At 39.5% G+C, this 26,084-nt stretch overlaps 1 protein-coding gene across 2 annotated transcripts in view; it reads left to right on the top strand.

Moving 5' to 3' along the window:
- Nucleotides 1–496: 496 nt before the first annotated feature.
- SUSD1 (sushi domain containing 1) overlaps nt 497–26,084 on the top strand; it is a 40,927-nt gene continuing 15,339 nt past the window's right edge. For both annotated transcript variants that reach the window (XM_056513544.1, XM_056513543.1), the window contains exons 1-11: nt 497–653; nt 2,296–2,427; nt 4,196–4,351; nt 5,003–5,155; nt 6,472–6,648; nt 8,611–8,790; nt 10,775–10,954; nt 15,601–15,695; nt 17,365–17,554; nt 18,532–18,626; nt 19,684–19,870. In XM_056513544.1, the coding sequence (XP_056369519.1) occupies nt 524–653; nt 2,296–2,427; nt 4,196–4,351; nt 5,003–5,155; nt 6,472–6,648; nt 8,611–8,790; nt 10,775–10,954; nt 15,601–15,695; nt 17,365–17,554; nt 18,532–18,626; nt 19,684–19,870 (1,675 nt within the window). In that variant the 5' untranslated portion in view covers nt 497–523. The remainder of the gene's footprint in view (nt 654–2,295; nt 2,428–4,195; nt 4,352–5,002; nt 5,156–6,471; nt 6,649–8,610; nt 8,791–10,774; nt 10,955–15,600; nt 15,696–17,364; nt 17,555–18,531; nt 18,627–19,683; nt 19,871–26,084) is intronic.

Here is a 26,084-nt window from a genome sequence, read left to right as displayed (position 1 = left end):
TCTAAGGCCTGCAGTGGGACAGCTTTAACTCAAGCACTAAGGGCTGGCGGTGCAGGGCTGCGCCAGCTTCTTACACCTTAGCGCTGATGCGCCAGCTTGGCGCTCCCCTCGGGAACGGGGCTGCCCGGCCCCGTGTCCCGTCTGCAACAGGTGTGTCCATCCAGCCGCCCTTCCCGGGAGTCGTAAACAATCCCACCATCCGTGTCTCCCCACGCCCCCGGCTATGGACAGCAGCAGCCCTTATCAGCCTTGCCACCTGCCTGGCCGGGGCAGAGGCGGTGTCCCGGGGAAGGAAAGGGGTTGTGCCAGGGAAGAAAGGAAAAAGGAAAAAAAAAAAAAAAAAAAAAAAAAAAAAGGAAGAAAACAGACGGTTTTGCGGGCAGCGAGGCCGGGGAGGAAAGGGGCCTCGCTGAGGGCGAAAGCCGCGGGGGGGCCGAGGGCGCGGCGATGAGGGCGTGCCGCCCGCCAGCCGCCCTCCGCCCGGGGCCGCGGCTCTGCCCTGCCCTCCCTCCGGCCCGGGGCGATGCGGAGGCGCCGGGGCCGTGCGGCCATGAGCTCGGGGGGCCGGCGGGCCGCGGCGGCGCTGCTGCTGGCGCTGCTGCTGGCGCTGCTGCTGGCGCTGCTGCTGGCGCGGTGCGCGGGGCGGCGGCGGGGTGAGTGCGGCCGGGCGGGGGCACGGACACGGACACGGACAGGGACAGGGCACCGGCCCTGCCCCACTGCGGCGCTGGGGTGGCCGGACAGCCCTTGGCGTGGTGGTGCTGGGGCAGCCCGTGCTGGGGTGCGCGGCCGAGCATCCCGTGCCGTGGCGATGGTGCCCGCGGCGCAGGTGCCTGGTGGTGCTGCCCTTCGCAGTGGCTGGGGTGTCTCCTCGGCACCTGCCGACGGCAGCGCATGGGCAGGACCGAAACAGTGAGGTGGCCGTAGCAATGGCATGATAAATTGTGTGTTGTGAAGGACAAGTAAGGAATAAAACTTCAGCCGTAATAGTAAAGGAGGCGGGGGGTGGAAACATGGTTTTTTATCTACTGCAGCAGCAATCTGAGGAGGATACCCCCATGTCTTATCAGAAGATTGTAGCATCGTGAGAAAGTTCTCTCTGTGGCTGTTTGTAAATTTAATTTTCTGATCTATGTTGGCTGCCATTGCATGCTGGCAGTTTTTGTTCTGTCTTCTTTTCGGAAACACACACGCAAGTATATAAAAGCGTGGATAATTAGAAGTAGGAATCCATGATGCTTCCTACAGCCTTAAGGCACTCCTGTGAGTAAAGCAAACCACGTGCATGTGGAAGGGCAGTTTTATCACAGTGATAAATTTGATGCATAAAATAATGCTGGTGTTCAGCTGCCTTCTCCTTCCAGTTATGGTATTTAGACATTGTAGAGTACTCAAAATTTTGTTGACGATGCTAAATATACAGTGTTAATATTCTTATCAATTTCAGCTATCTTAGAAAACTAAAAAATTCGATACTTCCATGTCAAGCACCATAAGACATCAGCTTGTGCAGTCTTAGTTCTTTCTTTTAAAATGTAAAAAGGCGTTAATGTGCATGCTTTGCCTACATTAAATCCATCCATTCTGATGGATTTGGAAAGTGCGGGTATGTGTGATAACAAAGAGTTGATTAAAAAAATGGAGGAAAGTGAACGTAATGCCCTGAAAGTATGAAGAGAGCAAATTTGAATTTTATTCTAATTTCATGCGTATTTAAAGTCCTGTCAAATTATAGTAAATTAAGTTGTGTGCTTCTCTACCACTTTTAATATAAATTAATTTCTAAAATTAATTTATTGTAAGTCATTTTACTCCTGGAAACATTCACAACATTATTAAGAATAACATTTTTACCATATTGACACATGATACAGATTGATAAGTATCTCAAATGTCTATGTGTAACTAATAGAAAAAAAACCCCACAACAAAACAGAGGAAACAGATATAAAGACAAAAGAGAAAAAATGCATATGGAGAAAAGATTAATTGTATTGGATATACCTTCTAAACCTTTCTGATTGCTGAAAAGCTCTTTTCATTTTTGTTAAAGAAGAGAAGGATGGACAAAAATGCTCAATGTAGTTATTTGCTTAATCTTTTTTGTTTATTTTTCATCTTTAGTCTTTTAATACAATAGCTGTGGTTTTTTCTACAAGTTTCAAAATGAGGTAGTGGTCTATTCAGTGTTTTAATTTGGATTGTATCTCCACTTTGAATTCTGTGCTGGTTATCCTGCCATGCCTCTAGTGAAGTACTTTAAAAAAGGTAATTGTGTTTTTTTTGTCCTTAAAGCAATTGTGAGCAGATCCATTCCTGATGTCTGTGCAACTTGCCACATTCATGCAACATGTCAGCAAAGTGGAGGAAAAAGTGTTTGTATCTGTAATTATGGATTTGTAGGCAATGGAAGAACTCATTGTCAAGGTAGGCTGCCTGTTTATAAATTGGAAAGAAACTCTGTAAATTCCTAAAATGCTCCTTCTCAAGTAATTTTAATTAATTCTTTGAAGCATCCTAAAAACTTTGTCACTTCCTGGCAAAATTTCCCATAGAATATATTTGGATTGTTTTTCCTCACCAAAAGGGTTCTATGTGTTCAGAATTGTTTAACGTTTTGTTACTGTGGCTGATAGTGTCCCTCTGTCTCATACATGACAAATCAGTATGTGAATCAAAGAACAGTGTCAAATGCTGTGTCTCAGTGTCTGTAATAGCTTACCAGTGCTTAAAGGGGATGGTCCTTCACCAACCATTTCCTCCTCTTCATCTCTTACCCTTCTTTCACAAAGCACTGGCAGCTTCTGGATCCTGCACAGAGTTCAGATATCTCATTGTAGGAAAAACATAGAATCATAGAATGCTTCAAGTTGGAAGGGACCTTGAAAAATCACGCAGTTTCAACCCTCTTGCCATGGCCAGGGACAGCTTCCACAAGACCAAGTTGCTCAGAGCTCAATTCAAGCTGGCCTTGAGTAGGGATGGAGCATCCACAACTTCTCTGGGCAACCTGTTCCAGTGCTGCACTATCCTCACAATGGTTAATTTCTTAATAATACCAAATCTAAATCCATCCTCTTTCAATTTAAACAATTCCTACTGGTCCTAAAACTACAAGATGTTGTCTGAAGTCCCTTTCCAGCTTTTTTGAAAGTCCTCTTTAGGTACTGGAAAGCCATAATAAGGTGTCCTCAGAACCTTCTCTTTTCTAGACAGAACAGCCCCCAACTCCTTCAGCCTTTCCTTGTGGGAGAGGTGCTCCAGTCCATTATTATCTTCATGGCCTCCATTGGACTTGCCCCAGCAGGTCAAAGTCCTTTTTATGTTGGAGACCCCAGAGCTGGATGCAGTGTTCCAGGTGGGGCCTCACCAGAGCACAGCAAAGGGGCAGAATTCCCTCTATCAGCGACTGAGAGGGAGATGGGGACTACTGACTGGTGTTCAGAATCCAAATTTACTGTGAGCTGTATATGCTTATATACCATTTTTGGAAGGGCAGTAATTTTTTACTACATCAGTTGGGTTAAACATCACACAAACAAACTTACACATTTTGCAACATTTCTACTTGATTCAGTCTTGTTCCCTGTTGCCAGTCTTGATCCAATCTTCTTGCTCTGTTTGTTCTTGCCAAGGCATCTTGGTTATCAAACTGCTTATGCTAATTAAATCCACAGTACTCTCTATCTTGGCTCCCACACCCCTCCCTCCCCTGCTGGCCACACTGCTTTGGATGCAGCCCAGGACATGTTTGGCTTTCTGAGCTGTGAGTACCCATGGCCAAGTCATATCCAGCCTCTTACCAGCACCCCCAGATCCTCTCAGCAGGGCTTCTCTTGAGCCATTCTCTACCCAGACTGCGTCTGTGCTTGGGATTGCCCCCACCCAGATGTTCCATGAACTGCTAAAAACAGTGTATGCCGTAACGAAGAGCAGAAGGAGAGAGCAGGGCCCTCTGGTTTCAGCAGCTCTTAGATTCTTTGATCTACTTAAGCTGTGCCACAAAACTGTATTCACATTTTCATCCAGGGACAACACTTTCTGTTGTTCTCCAGCTTACCAGCAGTGTTTACATCCCAAATAATTTATAAAGGAAATCATTAAGGAGAAGCCTGGTTACTTGAGCATGAGTGAGGAGAGGAGGATACCTCACTTTTCTTAATCTCTGTCTGATGTTTTTTCAATGTACTCACAGATAAGGATGAATGCCAGATTGGAGCCAGCAAGATCTGTGGAAATCATACTCTGTGTCATAATACACATGGAAGCTTTTACTGTGTTTGCCTTGATGGATACCGAGCCTCCAACAACAACAAGACATTTATTCCCAATGATGGCACGAACTGTACAGGTAGACTTCGCAAAGAATCCTGAGCATGACAAATCCAGAACTTATTTTTCTACTGCACAGATGTTTTTTCTTTCCCCATCACTGTAGAACTTCTTTTCTGAAACTACATCAGAGAACTTTTTGTTGTTGATGTGCTTGTTTGACATGCAGGTTCCTAACAGCTATTTCCATTTTGAATTCTGCTATGTTACAAATCATTGCTTCACAGTCTCATTCAAAAATTATCTTTTCAGAAAAAGCAGCAGCATCTAGATTAATGAAATAGGATGATACTTAAAATTCTCCAGATTGTAATTTTTTGTGTTTTGTGTAGAACATTAGCCAGTTCCTTGTTAGTGATGAACTGTTGTAACTGTTCAAGAGATGCCCAGATACAGGATTTTTCTCGAATTGTTTGAACAGCATATAACTTTGGAAACTATTTGTCAAGCAAAGCAGCAGTAATTCTAAAGAAAGCTAGCTATAGAATTGTAACTGTCCTCTTTCCAGATCCTTGAAGATGGGACAATAATAAACTCCTTTGTTTTCCTAGAAGTGCTGTGAGAAGCTATGTAGAACTCTTCATGGAAGAGTTAAGCTTGGGCCACATATTACTGAATTAAAACAAAAAACCCTATTATGAAGTGCATCTGCTTTTCTCTGAATTTTTAGATATAGATGAGTGTGAGGAGTCTGGGTTGTGTGGTCTCAATGCAAGATGTGTGAATACTGAAGGAAGCTACATGTGTTACTGCAATGATGGTTATAAATTAGAAACCGGAGAACATTCTTTTCATCAAGATGGAAACATAGTTTCATGCAAAGGTGAGAGTCTTTGGATACTGTTTTTGCTAGCACATAAAATCATGTTGCACCATAGTGTAGTGCCTGTTCTGACCTGCTCTTCTCCAGGGCAGAAACCCTTTCTCTGAACTTTGCTTCCTGTATGATTTTTTTTCTCTTCTTGCATTTGATTTGTTCCAGTGGTGTCAGGATCCCAGAGTCAACACCAGATATTCCTACAGGTTCTCAGCAACGCTTCAGATGTGCAGGGTCAGAGAAGCTTGATAATGTTGTGAAAGTAATGTAGTTAGTTTCTGAGTGGAAAGGAAGTGTGTTGTAATCCAGTTGTTAATATAATCACACCACATAAAGGGGAAGAGAAGAGAGACTAAATAGCTAATAAGAGAAGTTAGATGAATGAAAAAAGCCTAGGGCAGAGGAATAATAAAATAACAATTCAGCTATTTATTACATGCTGTGCCTCCTACATAAATAGTTAAATTTATGTTGGCATAGCAATAAAACCTCTACCAAAACCAAGTTTCCAATGTGAAATTCTGTCTTTAGTGGCAGTTTTCGCAGATGCAAACTGCTATCAGTGTAAGCTGTGGATATGGGAGTATATAATGAACACAGGTGTCCCAGGTGGAGGAAGCTGCCTAGATTATATTCAGCTTTTATTTCTGAATTATTGCCAGAACCATCAGTAAAGCTCACGGCCTGTAATTGCTCAATTTTTCTGACTGTAGTGCTCCTCTTTGCTTGCCAGAATTGCTGATAACCCTCCTTCTTATCTCACTTGCCTCTCCATATTCTGTGGTGAAGTAGTGTCTGTACAGATTGTGTTTCTTGCAGAGTTGCACAAGGGAGCCCTGTCCAAGCAGATGTGCTGGAGGAGTGGAGCTTTTGTAGGCAGGCTGTTTCAATGAGATGAAGAATTTGAGAGGCAGAACATTTCTTTTCAATTTATCTGCTGCAAAGTTCTTCACTTCTCCCATGCACAGGGAAATAAAGCTGTGCATGGGGGCCTGAAATTTTCCTCTGATGTTGAAGTATCATTCAGCCATTGCTGTAATGAGACTGGCCCTTGCAAAGCTCTATCTCATTGCAGTGTCTCATCTTCAGTGAATGGCTCCAGCTGTATTTTAGTAAAGGTGTTGCTCAATAACTGCTTCCCTGTGTTCCTCCAACTGTGGCCAGGACAATTCTTCAAATCTAATATTCTACCCCTTTGGCAACCCTTCAGATCATCAGATAAGGTGTATTTTGTGATGTTGCCATCTAGTTCAGCTAATTGTAAAGTGCTCAAGTGTTGTGATTTATGTACTGTGAGATCTTTCAACCCAATCTCTTTGCAGAAATTGGATGTGGCTCCCCTCCTGAAATGAAGCATGGCTACATTGTGGGGAACTACAGCTTGCTGCCAGGAAGTGCAGTTCATTATGAGTGTCAAGAAGGGTTTTACAGCAATGAAGGAAAGTTCTCATACTGCACTGCAAATGAAACTTGGGAACCTGCTACTTTAAGCTGTAAAGGTGAAAAGAATCTTAAATCTTTCTTAAATTCTTCATTAAGGGGGGTTCATGAATGAGAAGTGTGCTTGTGAAGATAGTGGACTGTTCCCAAAATCTGAAGGGTATGTTTGTTCATGATCTGGTTATTTGCAGAAAAAGAAGAAAATAAAAGGACACGTTATTGTCCTGTAGTTTAGTGACATTTTTGATGCTGGTCCCTGCATTTTTACAGACACTGAAGTGTGTCCTTCTGCTTGTGAGCTGAGGCCTAGAAAACAACTAGATTTCTTTAGCATTTTGCTGGACAGGCTTCTGAGTTGGAAAGTATCACTGACCTCTCACGAAAGCATCAATTTTCCTGACACCTTGTGAAGTTTTGTCTGAAGGTTTGCTGTAGTTGCAAAAGAGAGGCATCATAGCAGTCATCATCTCTGGGTAGTCTTCATAATTTTAAGAGCATTTGTGCATGAACAAACACTTCCACATCTCTGAAGAGTTAAGTTTCCTATGACTGTCTTTGAAAGGTTCACTTCCTTTGGTGTTCTAATTATCCATTCTCTGATAATATTACTGCTTATGACTGCAGTATTCTTTTTGTGTTCCCATGAGTTGTTAGAAAGCCTTTTTATTAGTTAAATGACACTTGAAGTGCTAGCTAACAGAACTGTGTATATACAGTATATACACAGTTCCCACTATCTATATACACTGTGTATAGCAATTCTGCAGGGGAGAATTGTCATCCTGGAAATTGTCACTTAGTGAAGTACTTTCTGTCTCTGAAATGACAGCAGTCCTCTTGGTTTCCAATTCTTACCCTTTCTTCTTTTTTTTTTTTTTTTTTTTTTTTTTTTTTTATGAGAATGGATAGAAATGTAGCATTTATGGGAAGTGAATAAATTAAAATAAGGGTTCTAAAACAACGTGGCTAGGAAAAGCAAAATGTTAACTATCACTAGAAATTAATAAGAAAGAAAAGGAAAAACAATTATAAAACAATGCAAGTAACACTTCCCCCCAAAAACCATAAATAAAGGACAATTAATCCGAAAACAAAAAGGGAGTGCCCAGAGTCTCAGGTGGTCCCTCGACAAAGATTGTGGAATGGAATTCTTGTGAGCTGTTGATGTATTTGTTTTTGTTAATATATTTGTTTTTCAGAAGTTACTTTTTCATATGCTTTTTAAAATTTATACAATCAAACTTTACCTCAAGTCAGACTTTCTCAGCACATCTCTTATGCTTGGTTGAAATAAAATACATGATATGCCAAGAAGCAGCCAAAAGTCTGAAATATTAAACTTATTTCCTCCTTGTATTGCAAGCTCTTTTCCTGGTTTTCAACTAGGACTTCTCTTGTGGAACCAGCAAGTCTGATTTTTTTCTTTTTAATACTAGTAAACATACCTTTAACAAATTCTTCATATTTTTTTGTGCTTGTGTGTGTGTTCTACTTGACTTCTTTGTTTAAGCATTATGTAGACTCTTGCCTTAACAGGAAACTTTTGTATTGCATATTGGAACCTTTTCTATGGTTTTGCATTTTTACAGTTTTTGTACACTTTTAAAAGTTTTGCTTTCTCAAGGCAGTTTCTGCTTATTGGCCTTGAGTGATGCTTATTGAAGTGGTATAGAACCACCTTTTCTGATGTAATCAGGTTTGTAGAAGCAGGAGAGTCTAAAGATTCAGAAGAAAACCAGGACTTTTCTGTATACTGGCAGCTAGACTGAGGATGGATTCGTAGATTTAGAATGCTATTCTGAGAGGAAGACAGAGAAGTGTCCTTTTATTTGGAAGCAGATGTTTGGAATAGCTACAGCACTGTCAGTCATGGTGGGAATATTGCAGAGGACCTGATTAAGTATTGTATTACTACAGGAGAAGAGGATTAGCTGGTAAAGATGAAATAAATACTTATGTGAGTGCAGCTGTCATTGCTTCTACTGGGTGACTAGCAGGACTGTCTTCCTTCATCTCCTCAGGTGTGGATTGTGGGGTTCCACCCTCTGTTTTGAATGCACGTCCAACATCTGTGAGTGGCACCACCTACAGAAGTGAAGTTACTTATGAATGTGCTCATGGTTACCTGATGGCAGGTGGCAGTCACACTGCAGTCTGCAATGCCAAAGGACAGTGGGATGGCCCTGATTTAGTGTGCAAAGGTAAGGAAAGTCTGCCTTTGGATTTATTTACCATAGATACCACTTAATTCACTCTGATAAAAATCAGTCATCCTCTTTGAGTGTTCACTTTATACAGTCTTCTGGCATAGAAAGTTGTCACAAAACAAAAACCATATTGAACAGGGTTTTTTAAAATCTCTGTTGCTAATGAAGTTGCAATAAATTTATAAAAGTTAACATTCCAAGAACATAATCCTGATGCATGTCAGGCATTGGGATTACCATGAGATAAATACAGCCTACATTGCTGACATTTTTTTAATATCCACTCTTCATATAACAATTGAAGCCACAATCCGAAATCAAACTGCTATTAGCTGTTAATATACCATCAAAATTCCTGTATTTGGACAGTTTCCAGTTGCAAACTATGATTGTTCAAATGTGCTGTTGCGATTTGAGATGAGTCTTATAGTGCTATGATTTGGAAGAATGTAGCCTAAAGAGTTCCTCAATAAGATGGAACACAGAGGTACATTTAAAAAAAAAAAAAAAAAAAGTCTCCTGGGATTTTTTTAATCTGGGCTCATATTCTTAATTAGGAGACCTTAGAATAATTAAACTCTTTAGTCGGTTTTCACATTTGCACAGCTTCACTTTTCCATTTGTTGGATTAGCAATATCTTTTCAGCTTGATCAAGTTTCAGTTTGTTTCAATCAAATATAGTAATTTCTTTGGATGATCCATGTGTATGTTATAACCACTCTCTATTTTAGAATGACCTTTAATATTCTTATTCTGTATCATGAGTCTAAGTAGAGGGTTTGCAGTATTACAGAAGAATGTGCTTCTGAATTTCAGTCTCCTTGCAGAATGGCCATGGGCAGGTAGGTGGAACTGCAGGAGTTTTGTGTCTCATCACATACTGTCCTTCTATGAGTTAAGGACATGCTTACCTGTGCATTAGTTATTCCAAGGCTTGTTCTGATGATTTATAGTAGATACATTTATAGTCCTTGGTGTATGAAAAGGAAGGTAGTCATGATTGTGGATGTATTGCCCATTGCAATACATATGTTTAAATTTTCCTTTAAAGGTTGTACAGATCACGAAGCTATAAGCTTTGGTTTTTACTTCTTTGATTTCCTTTTTTTAAAAAATATAATTTCAGAATCACTTAAAATTATTGAATAGTTTTAAATGGTTCTTTTAAAATGGTTTTAAAAGAAAACTTGTTCGCTCCATATAAGCTTTAATGACGGTAAGATTTTAATTCTTACAGTGTTTGCCTCTTATAACTGAAGTGGTTTAGAATCTTTTATTGAGGTATAATGTTAATTGAGAATTGAAAAGCAGATTTTACCGTAAATAACACCGTTCCATCTATTTGATTTTCACTTTTTATTCTTTTTGTTCCCTGTTTTTATTATGCAGCCCCCAAAACCGTAGCAAATTAAATTATTAGATAATTATCCCAGCTTTCTATTTATCTGTAAAGTGGCTTGCATAATCTATCAAATTTTCCCTCAGAATTGCTCGTTCATCTTGCCTGTAGCAGCTTTTTTTTTTCAAAACTTGAGTTAAATCCACTGACAAAGGAACATAACCTTCCTGATGCTGTCCTTTCATGATACTTCTTGGACCATGTATCTTTTTTAATATCTACTGTTACTAATGGTAGGTAAAACAAAGGAATAAATAGCATGTGGAGGAAAAGAGAGTGTTGTGGGAAGATAGACTTGTCCATAAAAATATGCTTTAAGATCCTTGCTTTTCAATTCTAATCATGACACTGTTTAATTTTATGGATCATCTTGTAGGATAAATGCCCCACCTCACTAGAAAATCTCCAGCCACAAAATCCTGGCTTCTAATGAACTGGCCTGACTTCTTGAGATCTAGAAAGTAGAAAAAAGTGAATTGTAACTTGCTGGGACAGTTCATCCCTCCATCTGTAATATTTTTATATGTCTTGCCTGTTTTCATTTCAAGGTTTTGTTTGCCTGTTTTCCTCTGTTCCAGAAATAGACTGTGGCAAACCTCTGCTCATTCCACACACGACAATGACCTGGGACAACTCCACCACTCTGTGGAGCAGAGTGTACTATCACTGCAATCAAGGATATTATTTCAGTGGAGACAGGAATTTTTCAGAATGCACAGTAGATCAGTCATGGGAGAATATTACTTACGTATGCAAAGGTAAGTATTACCTTTGCTGTTTAAATTGCAATTTATTTGATTTGTCATTCCTGTTCTGTAGTTAGGAACCGGAGGAAGAATGACAGCAAGAAATCCCCTTCTGGTTTATGATGTAGAGAACATGGTGGTACTTTTGGATGGAAAGGTCACAGAAGAGAGTGTTGGCAATGCAGCAGGTTCTGCTAGATGCTACAGATCTTTCTATAGCTGTCTTGCTTTTTATCTCAAACAGGAGACTAATGCAACTGGAATTTTATTTTCACTGAGAGCCTTCAACTTTAGAAGCCCATGGAGTGTCACCAGAGGAGCAGAAGGCGTTTGATAATACTTTCTTGTGAATCCATTACTATAAAGAGCACTCCAGTGAAAGTAGTGGCAGTTGAATTTGAAGCCCTTTATCTCTCTCCCCTCTCTCGTTTGTTTTTTGTTCTTTTCTCGTAATGACTGAAGCAAAATTTGTTCATGGTTGCCTTTCCAGCCTAGATCTAGTTGTCTGAATTTCACTCCAGAATTATTTTCTTATACTGACATTTTATTAACAGCCAGAACTAGCAAATGTTTTGGACTATTGGCTGTTGTGCTCTTTAGTGTTCTTTTGTGTCCTAAAAAGGAGTTGTCTACATTGTCTTGTTCTTAAGTAGCAGTGCTGTCTTTTGCAGAAGATAGTGTTCATTTAGCTTTGAAACATCTTCATGGTTTTCAGAAGGACTAGAAATTTGTCCTTGACTTCTGCCATTGCCCTTCACACAGTTCCTGCATGAGGCCTCTCTTCCCTCACTTAACTTCTTGAGCACCTACTGTGAACGTAAAACACGTGACATCAAGTAAAATGAGTATGCAGAAAAGCAGTTCTCTCTGCTGTTAAAGTGCCCAAGTGAAAATGGAACTGCTGTTGTTAGAATGTTATTCATATTTCATTCAGGAAACTCACACTGCTGCATTTTGTGAATTGATTTTGAAGCCAGCATTGCGTAGAGTGACTAAGTTAGTCAGGTCTGTCAGTCTGCTGAGAGTTGTCATGAGCGCTCTGAAGCTATGAAGGGCCTGAACCTGCAGACTGCAGTCATAGGATTATTGTGGATTTCAGCAAGAGCTTTGCCAGATTCCAGCTCTAGCTGCTGGAACAGAGTCAGGTCAAAAAAGTCAGTTATGGTCAAATAGAATGGTAAGGAAGAGTTACAATATAGCCTAACTAGTCCAGGCTCCTTTTAAAATAGTTAATCATCAACAGGAAATTGTTACAAAATCTTTCATCTTCTTTACTTCTACATTTTTCATATTCACTCGAGGTAACAAATGGCTTTAAAATTAAATGAAATTTCTGTTTGTGCAGTGATGCCTTTGAGATTTACATGCTCTTAGCGGTGTGTGTATAATTAACTGGTAAAGCACATTAAAATGAGAGAAAGTTATGTACCATTCCAAAATAATTTATGACAGATGTTGGAAAACCAATTATCTTTTCATCCTGCCTCAGAAATTCCATTAGAAATAAGGGAGTTAAGAGAACATCTGCAGGAAATTCTCTTTGACCATTAATTTCTTCATTTATTGCAAAGTGATTGATATGAATTCCTTTTAATTGCATTGTTTTAGCATTGTCTATATATGGGGTATATGTGATATACGGTAAATATATGTGTGTGGGTGTATACAAGCACTTTTCTCAGGTGCTAGTTTAAGTATTAAAAAAATGTCTTTACAAAGTTAATTTTACTTGTGATGCTGATTGGATTAAGCCATCAGTAAGGTACGGCAGTAGTAAGCTGGATTACAGTTTTTATCAACCTCTTATTTATACACGTAAAATGAGGCAATTGAAGTGCAGAGAACAGACCAGCAATACCTGCTGTCTAGTTGCTCAGTGTGTGAGCCTGGACATCTTGTGTAGCTGGTCCTCACAGAACTTCTTTCCCTGTGGAGTGCTTGGTTTCCCAGAATAAGAACACTTAGTGTTGGGAGGACCTCTGGATATCATCCAGTCTAATCTCCCTGCCAAGGCATGGTCACCTAGGACAGGTGACACAGGACACATTCCAAATGGGTTTGGAACGTCTTCGTGCTTCCCTGAAACACTTTGGGGGTTTTTTTGTGTTTTACCATTTGTGTTGTGTCTTTCTTGACTGCCAACAGCCAGGTGATATCTATCCTCTCCCAAATCTGCCTTTCTCTATTTGACTCCTCCAGGATTTTTTTCACATTTCACCTCTGGTCTCCAGGTATTTTTTTTGCATGTTGTTTCTAGGACACTTTCTCTTGGGATGAGAAAAAGATTGTGAAGGTAACCTGAAGATCAGTGGGGTAGCAGTGAACTTCACTCACTTTGGTTAATCACAAGTTAAAATCTTTAGTGCTGAGACATAGGCAAATGGAGGGGTTTTGCTTCTCCCATTTTATTTGTGAGTTTGAGTGTAATCTGATGATCAAAATCACATATATTTAAGACCTGGATCCTACTGTGCGTTTCACAAACCGAGTTCCCAAGCTCTGTGAGTCACTGTGAGATTTCAAAGTGGAATGAATGTTTCAAGGAACCTGTCTCCCTCTAGTTGCAGAGTACTTTTTTCAGAGAAACCTTTGTGCTGTTATTGGATACTATGTTTATGCTACTGGGATTAATGTTAAACCAAGCCCTTTCTGTATATTTGGTTGTCCAAATAAAGATTGTGTGATCAGTAGGAGTAAAGGAGAAAAAGCAGTCCCCTCAGAAAGCTGAAGACTTTGTTGTGGTAATTGCTCTGTGCAGGATTTCATGCTCTTTCACTCACACCCACTTAAAGTGGAAACTTTTGAGAAAAGATCTGCCAGCTGTTCTGTGAATTTATGGTCATTGCCCGGTGGCCTTGTCCTCAAAGTTCAGAAAGCATAACAAAAAAAAAAAATGGATGTAGTTACAGAAAAAAGAAAAAAGCTACTGGTTCTGCCTTCTTCCTTCCAGGGAGGCCACTGTATAAGATTTCTTTCCTTGCCTAAATACCCAGAACAGCCCCTTTTGTTGTTTGTGGCTTTATTTTCCTTTTGATTTCTTCTTTTTTCTTTTTTCCCCTGTATTTTATAAACTCATAAGTTGCAGATTACTCCCTGTCTTGTACACCCCACCTCCTTGTTAGGAATTTTAATTCTCATGGATAAGAGAATGGAGGTCTCATGGATATGGAAACATTTTCCTTCTGTCAGTGAGTCCTTCTTTCTATCCACTCTTTTAATAAAGCTGTGCTTGATTTAAGGAGTACAGCAACTGAACATACTATTTTGCTTCGGCTTGGCCTTAGCAGGACTGTGAAACAGATAACAGTAACAATGAACAGCACTTAAATACAGTTAATCACAAAGCTGTTTGTAAGAAATTTGCTTTAGAGGACATACAGATTAATCTCTTTCTTCTGTCCTGGAAACATGGATGCTTTCAGCATTCCATATACAATGAATGTGGAATGGAGGAGTTAAAATTTGTTGGGAGATAAACTGGTCTAGTGAGTGAGGCATCTGTTTGCTGTATATATGGAGTGGACATAATGTTAGAAAACAGGTCTATGGCAGTTCTAATAATCAAAGAAAAAGAAGGAAAAAGTGCTGCAAAATGTATTAACAGTTAAATTATAGTTCTAAATGGCTGCCTAAGTATGAAATGCTAGAAACTCTTAATGTACTGATTTAGTCAGATCCCTGCATGCTACAAAGGAGCCCCTGTGGGATGCTAATGGAATTTATATACAGAGGAGGAGTGCCCTGACCTGTGCTTGCTTTTACAGCAGAACAATACACCAACTATTTTGTGAATATTCCCTGAAGTATCTACCAATGCTGTCCTATAAATACCTTTCGATTTTTCAGCAGCTAGTAAGTGTTTTTTAGCTTAGAATCCATATCTATATTGGGTTTCTGTGACATTGGTCATGTAGTGAATGTAATAAGAAAATAAGGTAGAAGGAAAAAGGAATTTGAAGGCTAGTGAAGGAAAGGAGTGTGCTCACTGTCGATCTGAGCTGTGACCAAAAAGAGTTTTGTCCTCAACTATGTGAGAATGTTATCTCTTCATGTGAGAGCGACTGCGCTGTGTCTAATGACAGCAATGAGAGAACTGGAAAAAAGCATGGATGAGCTGAACTTCCTAACTGTTCTTTGTCTCTGAGAAAGCCTGCTCTTTTAAGTGTGTAAATTAACACATGTGTCTCTGGTTGCTAAAACTGTACTTCCTACACACTTGGTTCTGTGGGCTCCATTGTTTTAATTAGTGTTTATTTTGAAAAGTGTTCTGCTGTGTTATTTAATTTTATTTATTCTACAACAAGAAAAAATGTCAACACCTTTTAAAAAGAAACTCAAGTAAATAATGAGCCAAAACATTAATTCAGCAACAAATAAACTCTTTTCCGGTTTAACACAGAACCTTTCTTAAAAGCTCCTTGTGTGAGTTTATGAAATGCTGGCTGTATGTTTAATGAGTTCACAATCTGTAACTCAGGATGTGCTTCTTCAGGTAGCCTGTACTTACCTTCTTTTTTCCTGTTTGGACAATAAATCAAAGCAAAGCAAAAAAAAGCCCCAAGACCAAACCACAGGAGAAGAAATAAGCAATTTCTCCCAACATAAGATTTGCATGGGTAGTAATGATTTTCTTTCTGTGTTCATGTTTTTCGTCTCAGAGGAGGAATTACTGAGTAATTTATCCATATTCAACGAAACATGTGTGAGGTGGCAAAGGAAAACCGGAAGACTGGGAGTGCAGGAAACATATACAGTAAGTAAGAATGGAGGTATTTGAGATTGGGAGTGACTTTGTTCTTGTTATGTCTGCTGAATTGGTGGATATTTGTTTTGTGGGTTTTGGTTATAAGGTAGTTTGTCTTGATTTTCCCAGTGGAATACCTAAAAACCTAGGGGTGACTGGCTGGGTTAGGAAAGACGAAAATTCCTGTCCTAAAGCTTCAGAGTCTCATTCCACTAAATCACCTAAATGCCTGCTTGAATCTGTAAGAGGTTACAGCATACGTTTATGTTTTAGTGAAGTCCCATTGAAGAGCTCAAGCTCACATTGCTGTAGAAAATATTGCAAAACTTGGGATCTGTCCCTGTCTTTGACAAACATCTCAACTGTACTGTGTCTCACTTGCAGACACTGGATAAAACATGTTTTAGAAATGCAAGGTATATTGGAATAGTGTGCCTTGCTCAAAAGGTTCAACTAATGTGTATCTGAACACTTTACAACTGTTTTCTTGGAAATTGAAAACAATTTTTGTAACTGTTGTTTTGTGTTTTGTGGGTTTTTTTTTTTTTGTTTTTTTTTTTTTTTGTTTTGTTTTGTTTTGTTTTGTTTTGTTTGGTTTTTTTTTTGGTTTTTTTTTTTTTTGTTTGTTTCTTTTTAATGAGCATAAGAATAAAAATCAAGGCATAAATTGTCAGAAACAAAGGAAATAGTTTGGTCGGTGTTATTGAAAACCTAAACAACATAAGAATTCCCATGTTTTCCCATAACATCCCAAGAAAGGCGTTTTTTTGTATGTGTGTTGTTTGGGTTTGGGTTTTTCTTTTTTTTTTTAGTATGTACAAGTAAGGAAAAAAAACCAAAAGGGATTATTTAGGGTGTCCAGGATGAGTACATTAATGTGAAAAACATTTCAAGGTTGGGTAATAATTTTGGAAAACAACCAATCTTTCTTCTCCTGTGTTTTGACCAAAGTATTTTTAGTATGTATACTTTTATTCAGCACTGCTGAGATGGAAAACACAGCTTCCCAGTTCTCCAACAGATCAAAACTGGGTTTATGTAGCCAATGGTAACTGGCAAGCTGTGGATCTCTGGTATAATGTACTCTGTGCACATGCTTTTCCTGAACTCAGTCATCTGAAAGACACTCCAGAATATCCAGAGAAGGTGAGGTTTGTCTGTTCCTTCAGGTCATTCAAACAACAGATTTCTTTTTCACTGCTCTGGGACAATCTTAGACAAGCTCATCTTTTACTGTTGTTTGGCATTCTGTCCTACTACTGCTTCTGTGGGGTAAGGGGGGAAACAAGCAAAAGGGAAAGAAAGTAACAAGTAGATGTAGATCCTCTATCTGTGTGCTGTAAACAAGAAACAATATTTGCTTACGCCTCACTGTTTGAGTAGGAGATCTTTGTAGGATCGACAGTAGATTAGGTTCCTAATAGATTGGATCAGATACCATAATAGATTCCTTCTACCTCTTGTAGAAATATATGAAAAAATAATTTCAACAGCCAGAAGAAATAAAGATCCAGTTTATTAAGTCATCCCATGGCTAGTAAAAACCCTATATATTTTTCTTGAACTGATACTCTAAATCAGATGTAATCCTGTATTCCATTTAAGAAGGATTAAATAAGATAGTATTCTGAATTTTGGAGAGCCACAACAAGCTGCACTATTATCTTTGTTTCAATAGTTTCATATACTGGGCCAAAGATTGGATGAGAAGATATTCTCAGAAGATGTGATATTTAACATCAGTACTAGTGAAGATAATCCAAAGGTGTGTTTAGATCTGAACTCTGGAAGTAACTACGTGGTGAATATAACAACCATTTCTTCCACAAACATCACTGTCTCAGTTACACTAGCAATTCAAACAAAGGGTATGTTGTGTTTTGTATTCTGTGTGCTTATAAAAGAACTTACTGTGCTGCAGAGTTCACTGATTTGAGTCCAGACAGGAAAATGGGCTGCTTCCTAGACTTGATAATTCTTTATGCTGACCATGTGCGTGTAGCCACTGTCAGCATCCTCTTTCTGCTCACTTGGCCATTGACTCTATGAGCAAGGAGAGCAGTGGCAGTAAGAGGCCTTCAGAAAGATTTGGCAAATTTGCTTTTTCAGGACTTGCCTTCTGGTTGAGGCAGGATTGGTACAGAATTTTGGTCCATGGTACATGCCTTCCAGTTTCCATTTTTACCCTTGAAGTGTGGTTCTCTGCCTGTAGGAGAATTCCCCATTGATTGGCAATTTGATACTAATCTGAGTGGTATGAACATTACAGACAACACTCCTATGTTTAACAGTGATTAACAGGGTTCTGGCATTTACCAGTAATTTTACAGAAGTCATGTTCTAAAAGTGGATTTCTGTAGTATTTCAGTAATGGAGACTTTAGGCTTGCCTCCTAATTCTCCTAATACCAATTCTGGTGAGACAGACCTTGAGAAATAATTGCTTTTGGGATCCATGAAAATGCTTTTGCTTGAATGCTTTTTTCTGGAGGGCATCAATTATGACAAATTGTTCTGTGATAATTTTATTTACATCATGAGGCCTGATGATGATGCCTTGATCCTTCTGTCATTATAACCTTCTAGGCCTGGACAAGTAAATTGTCTATTGGATTTCCTGAATAGTATGCTTGGGTTTTTGTGAAAGCAGATTTCTCTGGAAAATGATCATGCTTTACTTATCCTGTTTGTTCATTCAAAAAGAAATGATAACCTACCTTTCTGTCTCAGAAGAGAATGAAATTCAAAACTTAAAAAAAAATTATTCTCAGCTACTCATATTCAATTAAGTTTAAGGAGGTAAAGTTTTTAAAATAAGTTAATATCTTTTTAAATTGTCTCTACAGTAAAGGAAGCTTTCAATAATGTATTAATTTTTAATGATACCTGCTTGAAGTGGAGGAGAAATGTCAGGGGAACTGATGTGGAAGACAGATACTCAGTAAGTGACAATCTATATTTTGAATCTAAAAAAGCAGTTTTTATAAGTCAAAATCCTAGTTTTTCAAACACTCACTGCTAGCAGTATTCATCATTATAATAGTGTTTCATAAAACTCCAAAGAATAATCTCGCACAGCAGCCAAAGAAAGACCATGATCTCTTGTAGTCCCCAGTTTCTTGCTTATTTTTCCCGTACTTAATTTGCTCTCCTTATCTGTAGTTTTGAGTTTGCCATATTCAGGCAAACAACTCACTCAACTCTATTCCAGTTCCACTGCGTCAGTTCTCTTTGCCTTGTGGTATGCCCTTATCCCAGTGGGGAGTTTCTGCATGAACTACTTCTGCCAGGACTCCTGACCACCTGCTGCTGTCTCAAGTTTCCCTGTGCCAGGAGGCACCAAGAAAGTATTGGAAGGCATAGGATCTATTTAAAGGAAAATTAATGTATAATTACTATCCATCAAGCATTTTAGTTTTCATTAACAGAGAAATCATTTAATCAGGAGAGGCCTTAAGTTAGTGACTTCGTGATCATTTCAGTCATCGACAATAAAACACGAAGTCCTACTGACACAAATAAAAGAAGAATGCATGATAGTGTAAATTTCCCTGGAAATATAGATATCTGTAGACAGATCCCGGAGTGCAATTGGCGTTTTGACATGCGTCACAATAACTTGATTTTGTCTCGATCCTCATGGTACACCTCACTGGAGAGGTGTTCACACCAGCTGACTTATAATTTGACAAGAGGGTATACTTCAGTGAAAGTTATTGGAAGCTGATATATTAGCAGGAAATATGGTCTAGGGGAAATTAATAAAAAAGAGGATAGACTAGGAGGAGAAGTGAAAGAATCAGGAAAATATCAGATCTGATTAAGACAAATCAAATTTTGGAAGCACTGGAATTTGAGTAACTGTCAATGCCAACAGTTTTGACACATCATATGCAGTGCTCTCTTCTGCATTTCTTCTAATTAAGAGCATGAGATGGCTGAATGCAAGTAATGTATTATAACATTTCAATTTTCGTGCTGTGTTTGTTCGGTTACAGTTTCATGTCCAAGGCCAGCGTTGGTACCAGAAGAACTTCTTTCATGAAATGACCTTTGAACTTTCCACACACAAGCAAGCTCCCGAAGTTTGTTTAGATTTGCAACCAGGCACCAATTACTCTATTAATATTTCCATGGTAGCTTTGAATTTTTCACTGCTTGTTTCTATGACAACACAAATTACAGGTAGGTCTTGCCATTTATTTTATATATTTACAAAAGCACCAAGTGGGTGTAAGAGACTCAGTTGAATCTGCATTGTTGATCTCAGTGTTGTGTGGTGGGTTGTCAAAGTATTCTTTCCATGCTCAAAATTGTCCATTGTTTGTTTCCATGGATTTTGTAGAGTTCAGAGGCAGAAGGGGGAGAGAAATTGAGATTGTTAACATGTCGTTTTGGGACATCAGGGAAAAGATAGTTCGGTGGGTTGGACACAAGACTGATCTCTAGGAAAGCTGAGTTAAATTCCCTGCCCTGTTAGAGGTTAAGTCACTTTCTGAGAAAAAGTTCTCTCCACCGTGGAGTTAATAGCTCACCTGCACTTGGTATGGGTATTTGTGGAAACAGAAACAGGTACTACTAAAGTCTGCAAGAATCCAAAGTAGAGTGTGGGAATCTGCAAGTACCTCATACAGCTACTTTTGCCTCTAATTGGCAAAGTACAAAACACAGAAGGCATTTAAGCAAATAAGCTTCTGAAGGAAGAGCCTCAGCTTCACAATTTGGCAAGATGTATGTCACTAAAATGCCCTGATGAGAAGCAACTTGGGTCTTGTTTTGTTTAGAACTGTTTTCACCATCCCTGTACTAGACTCTCTGTATTAGGTGAAGTGCAGTGCAGTGTTTCATGATGGTATCACCCTTCCTGTCAAGGACACAAATTGCAATAGGTAAGAAACATGAAAGCTCTCTGAGCATCTGTAACTCTGTTCAGCCACTAGATGGAATCAATACTCTTCTGACTGCTTAGGAAGAGCTGGAGATTTGTGTTTTGAAATTGATGATGTTGCTGTATTTTCAATAGTAAATCTGATTGTTTTAAGCTTCATAAAAGGTAAAACATCTCTTGTTTGTTAAAGCTGCTGTTGAAGATATACAATGACCTCTTTTTTTACATGAAATTATAGTAATGATTTAGTAATTCCTTTTCACAAGTTTCCTAATTGCCACTCATTGCCCATGAGTTCATGAGTACATGTGTCTTTGTAAAAAAAGCTGGTAATATTTTGTTGAGAGAGGTAATTTTTGATTACATACTCAGAGAAAAGGAAAAGCTGTTTACTCTGTTATCCCGTGGTATTTTCTCAATTCTGCAGAATTGCATCAGGTCACTGACTCAGCAGAGTTCTGGAGTACACTTTGCAGCAGGTGCTGTGTGAAATGGTATTTGTGTCTTGGCAGCTGGCATATTTTCATCTCTGCTGAGTTAGTGCTTAACAAATGCACATACATAGCTCCAGGAAAGTCTTTGTGTAATAGTTAGGTAATTTTCACTTTGAAAGAAGATTTTATTACACAAGCCCATTTATACCTGGTAGTTATCTTATTCAATAATCAATAAAATACAGATGTTGCTCTGTCATATTAGGAATCTTTATCTAGAATTTAATGTGCAAACACTTCTAATTTTTTTAATTCCATTGAAAAAAATATTCACGTATTTTTGAGTTTTTGCAAAAATTGCAGAAAATTAAAAAGCCGATAATGATCTTGGGGCAAAACTTGCCAAATAATGGAATTTTAATAAGATTAATTGTGCTGTTGTCTCATTTAAGATGAAGAGGATCCAGCTGAAATAATTCTTCTGGCGGTGCTGTTTTGACTTCTGTATCTTATGTCTTGGAATTGCATTACCTATGAAGCACTTTAATTTATATGAAACTGTAATTTAAGAGGAGGAGTATAATTTTCATCTTCATTTGTCCAGTTATTTTGTAATCATGAATGTATTTTCCATAGTGGATGGAATGATCTCAATTTATCTACCAAATTAATTCTGAAAAGTGGCTTTATTAGCTCTGGGGGGTTTCTAGCTAAATGGTATTGTAAAAATGCAAGATATGCCTTAAGCATAGAAGCTCTAGGGAAATTGAGACTTAACAAGTGTTTTACTGATTATGTTCTCATGGGATGTTTAAGGTTTCATATGCCATCCTTTAAGAGGTACATGTTCAGTTTGTCTGTTTCCACAACTGGAGGCAAATACAGATATTGTGTCTCCTTTACTTTTACAAACCTTCTCATTTTGAGAGTTTGGAAAATCTTAACTCTGGAATTTTGAATAGTCATGTCCCAGATAAGTGGATGATCACTGCCTTTCAGACCTAATTTCCTGACAAGGATAGTTGCAGAATACAATGAGTGTGTAAATGCTATTAGTAAATTTGGGTGTTTTTTCCAAAAAACATGATTTGTGAATGCATGTTATGAAAGTTACTTCTGTATCATGAATATCTATATCTATGTCCATATTAATTCTAAATGAGGATATGTTATATCCATATTATTTGTAAAGAAAAAAGCCAAGAACTTGGACTTAAAAGCCTGTTTTTCTCCTTGGCAAGTAGCATCCTCTAAAAAAATAGCTCTGTGCTGAGCACAAAATTGGTTTTAGCCATCATCTTGTGGATGGTAAATACAGTCCAGCAAATGCTTCATGGATCACTGTAGCAGGCATCTTACACAGTGTTTTATATTGTCTTAATTTTTAAAGAAACTCTCACCACTTGTCTACTGGAAATAGGAAATGGAGTCAATTATCAAACATCAATAGGCAGTTATTATATTGTAGCTGTAAAAATATGGTAGCAAGATTGTCTTTGAAGCAAAGAATCCCATGTCCCTTTCCAGAGAAGGAAAGGAGTGTCTTGTGGGGCATACGTGTGATTATACTACTTACACATAGCTCTGTTTGTTTTCCTTTTGGAATATCCTTTATGAAGGCTTGCTCAGGGGAGGCATTGTTCTTAATTTCACTACCTATTTTTACATAAGAATTTAAGATGGTTGCAACCATTTTTTCAAGGGTTTGAAAAACAGAGCAATAAATAAAGAGCTAGGTCTAATTTACTTTCATCGCTAATGTTCTCAATAAGAGTAATTTTTCAGTTCAGGCACATTAAAATTCTGTTGATATTTAAGTATTTTTTTAGCTTTACTTTGGGTAGATCATGAAAACTCTGGTGTTTGGGGAGTGGGTTTATGGATGCCTGTGTGTTTACTGAGTCCGCTTCGCTTTTTTTTTTTTTATTAGAGCAGACAACTATGACTTAAGACATAGTAAGACAGAAGTGTTTCTGGACACTAGTAGTAGATCTTTTGTGCCTGAGTTACTGATTACATTTCCTTCTTGTAAAATAATTCATATTAGTTTCAGTTATGATTTCTCATTGCTTTTCCTCCTCTTGATTTTCTGCTTAGAATCAAGCTGTATTTTGAGTTTGTTCAAGGTGTACTATTCACACATGCTGAAATTCCTTACGTATTAGTACCTGTACTTTCCAGGGGGGTTGAGTAGGTTTGTCCTTGAGTCTGTGTACCTGTGTAGTACTTCTGGTGTTTCTCAGCTGTTATTCTTTTTGGTTTAGCCCTGGATTTACCTGCAGGCCACGTACTCGTGTGTGTCTCATCTCTGTCCTTGTATGAACACATAAGTGAGAAAGTAAACTCACAAGCAGAGAGTCTAGAAAGTGACTTGAATAAGAAGAATGCATTCCATCACATATTAAGTACAATTTTCTAGAACCCTGCTTCTTTGTATTGGTGTGTGGAAAATGGACGAGATTACAGATCAGATTGTGATGCCTGATTTGTTCTTCTGCCTATGAATGTACACACATATGAAAAGGATAGACTATTATTCTGAAGTGTTGAAGGATGGAAAAGATTTACAGTCATTCTTTCATAAAGGGACTTTTTTGAGGTCTGGAAAAGGAGGGAAATCCCAAAATCTGCTTTCCAGTGAGGAACTGAAAGACTGTTGGAGGTGTGGTGATATGACAGCTCGTACTCTGAGAGCACATCATGTACCTCAGAGAAACTGTCCAGGAAAGTGTCAGAGCATGAGAATTGCCAAAAAGGGAGTTTCTGATTTATGTAATGGGGAAAGAGAAGTGATGAAAACAGGAGCATGATTACTTTATTTTTTTAAATGTAGAGGGAAATTACCTGCCAGTCATGTAAACAATTTCATACATATGCACGCACTTTGTATTTTTGTGAAGAGACTATATAAATGCGTGACATTCAGATAATTTCTCTTATTCTGTTTACAAAGCAATTGATATCGGTGGCACAGTCTATGGTTTACAGACAGTGCTTTGCAAGAGGAATGAAACTCTGATTTCCATACTGTTTGCTTTGGGTGGCTTGCTCACAGAAGAGAAACAAGCAAAAGAAAACATGCTGTCTTCTATCAGGCCTTCTAGCTGAAAGCACCAAAAGCACTTTGCTGAGTTTTTCCTGACCAAAATTCCCTCCTCTCCCATTGCCAGGATCTTGGTGCATATGAGCATATTCCAGAGTCCTGCCACACATCCTATTTAAGCAGCTCCAAGTTATGCAAAGGATCACTGCCTTGGCTAAGGTCCAGGAGGAAGGGAGAGCTGCAGAGTGCAGAGCACAGGCAGGGGATGTAGGGAGTGGGTGTCACTGTAAACCTGGGTGCTTGCCCTACGAGTCCAGAGCAGTGCTGCATCCCTCTGCTTAGCCAGGCAAGGTCAGCAGCTCAGGAAGTGGGGTGAGAGAAGTGGTGGCTGTTTGCAGTGTCCCAGACCAGACCTCTTTCACTAGGAGTAGGAGGCTCCAGGAGTCATACCAGGTCCCCTCCTGTGGAAGGACCAGGCAGGCCCCAAACGCAAACACCCTGAGCCAACAGCACTGAGCTCCCGTTCTGCAGCCAGGCCCTGAGCACCTCCCCCTGGCTCTGCAGAACAGCAGACCTGAGCACTCAACACACCTCATTTTGTTCCTGGACATCACAAGGGAAAGGTGCTGCAGGAAGAACCAGAGCAGATGACGAACCATAGAAATGTTCAGGTAGGGATGAGCCAGGAGCCAGGGATCACCCAGCTCACCTGCACACAGGGCAGCAGCATCAGGCGACCATAATGCAGCCTAGAAATGAGCCGTAGAAGAAGCAGGAAGATGCAGGCGAATTTCAGTGTAAAGGTGGAGTTCCTGGCCCAGAGGTGCTCTGCAGGTGCAATGGTGGCCTCTTGAGGCCCTGCTGGGACCCAGAAAACACTGATGGGCACGGGCTGGCTCCCTGTGAGTTGTGTGGCTGTGAGTTGCACTCTCGGGGTGAGGGCAGCGCACTCGCTGGCACGGAGGAGACCGAGAGGGCCCGGCCAAGGTCCCCTAAAGCACCTCTCTGTGCTTTCATCTTTCTTCCCTTCTTCCCTAGGACGTTTCCCTCCAAAGACATGCTGGCTGTGGTGGTGTTGTCCCAGAGAGAAAGGCCCGTTTGGGCAGCAGAGCTCAGGCTCCGGCCCCGGAGCCGGGCCTATGGCAGGCCAGGACACGGCTGCAGGCAGAGCCGGGCCTGGCTGGTGACACCGCAGTGACACGGCTGTTCTACACTGCCTGCCCTGATTTCAGAGCTTCTGGGGATGGGCAGCACGGTGTGATGGCTCCTGTGCACTGCCTGCCCTGATTTCAGACCTTCTGGGGATGGGCAGCACGGTGTGATGGCTCCTGTGCACTGCCTGCCCTGATTTCAGACCTTCTGGGGATGGGCAGCACGGTGTGATGGCTCCTGTGCACTGCCTGCCCTGATTTCAGAGCTTCTGGGGATGGGCAGCACGGTGTGATGTTCAGCCACAGAGTGGTAGAACAAAGGCCACAGTCAGCAAAGGGAATCATATGAGTGGGGTTTTCTAGAAATGACCAGTCTTTAAAGAAGATCCTAAATTATTTTTTCTGTTGATGTGATCTTGATTTATATTCTCCTTCCTTCTTCCCTCTCTTTACATAATATTCCTCTCTAAGTGAAAAATCTCTTCTCACTCTGTAGTAGGACTATTATTTTTAAATATGTACAGTAAAGGTAATTACTCTTCAAAGAGTGATGCAAACAGTAAACAATGTTTTCTTTTGCATTAACACCTCTACCTTATTTTAGTTTTACAGCAGTATTTTTTACTTCCTTGTTTTAAATTTTAACAAAAACCTTTTGGACATAAAGCACGCAAATAACTATGTGATGCCCAAAAGATGGACTGAGAATAAATCCTCATAGACTGGTGTCTATAGAGCAGATATTTGTGTGTTGCAGTGCTGGTGGTGAGGGGGCTGTCTCCACCTTACTCACCCTTTGTCGAATGCTGTGGTATATTTGCACAGCAAGTGTTGCTTAGTGTTATTATGTCACTATAACATTATCACTTATGCATCAGAACTA

This window comes from Oenanthe melanoleuca, chromosome Z, assembly GCF_029582105.1.
Source record: "Oenanthe melanoleuca isolate GR-GAL-2019-014 chromosome Z, OMel1.0, whole genome shotgun sequence".
NCBI classification, from domain to species: Eukaryota; Metazoa; Chordata; class Aves; order Passeriformes; family Muscicapidae; genus Oenanthe; species Oenanthe melanoleuca.
The sequence above is the reverse complement of the archived record's forward strand: the minus strand, read 5'-3'. Positions and strand labels throughout refer to the sequence as shown.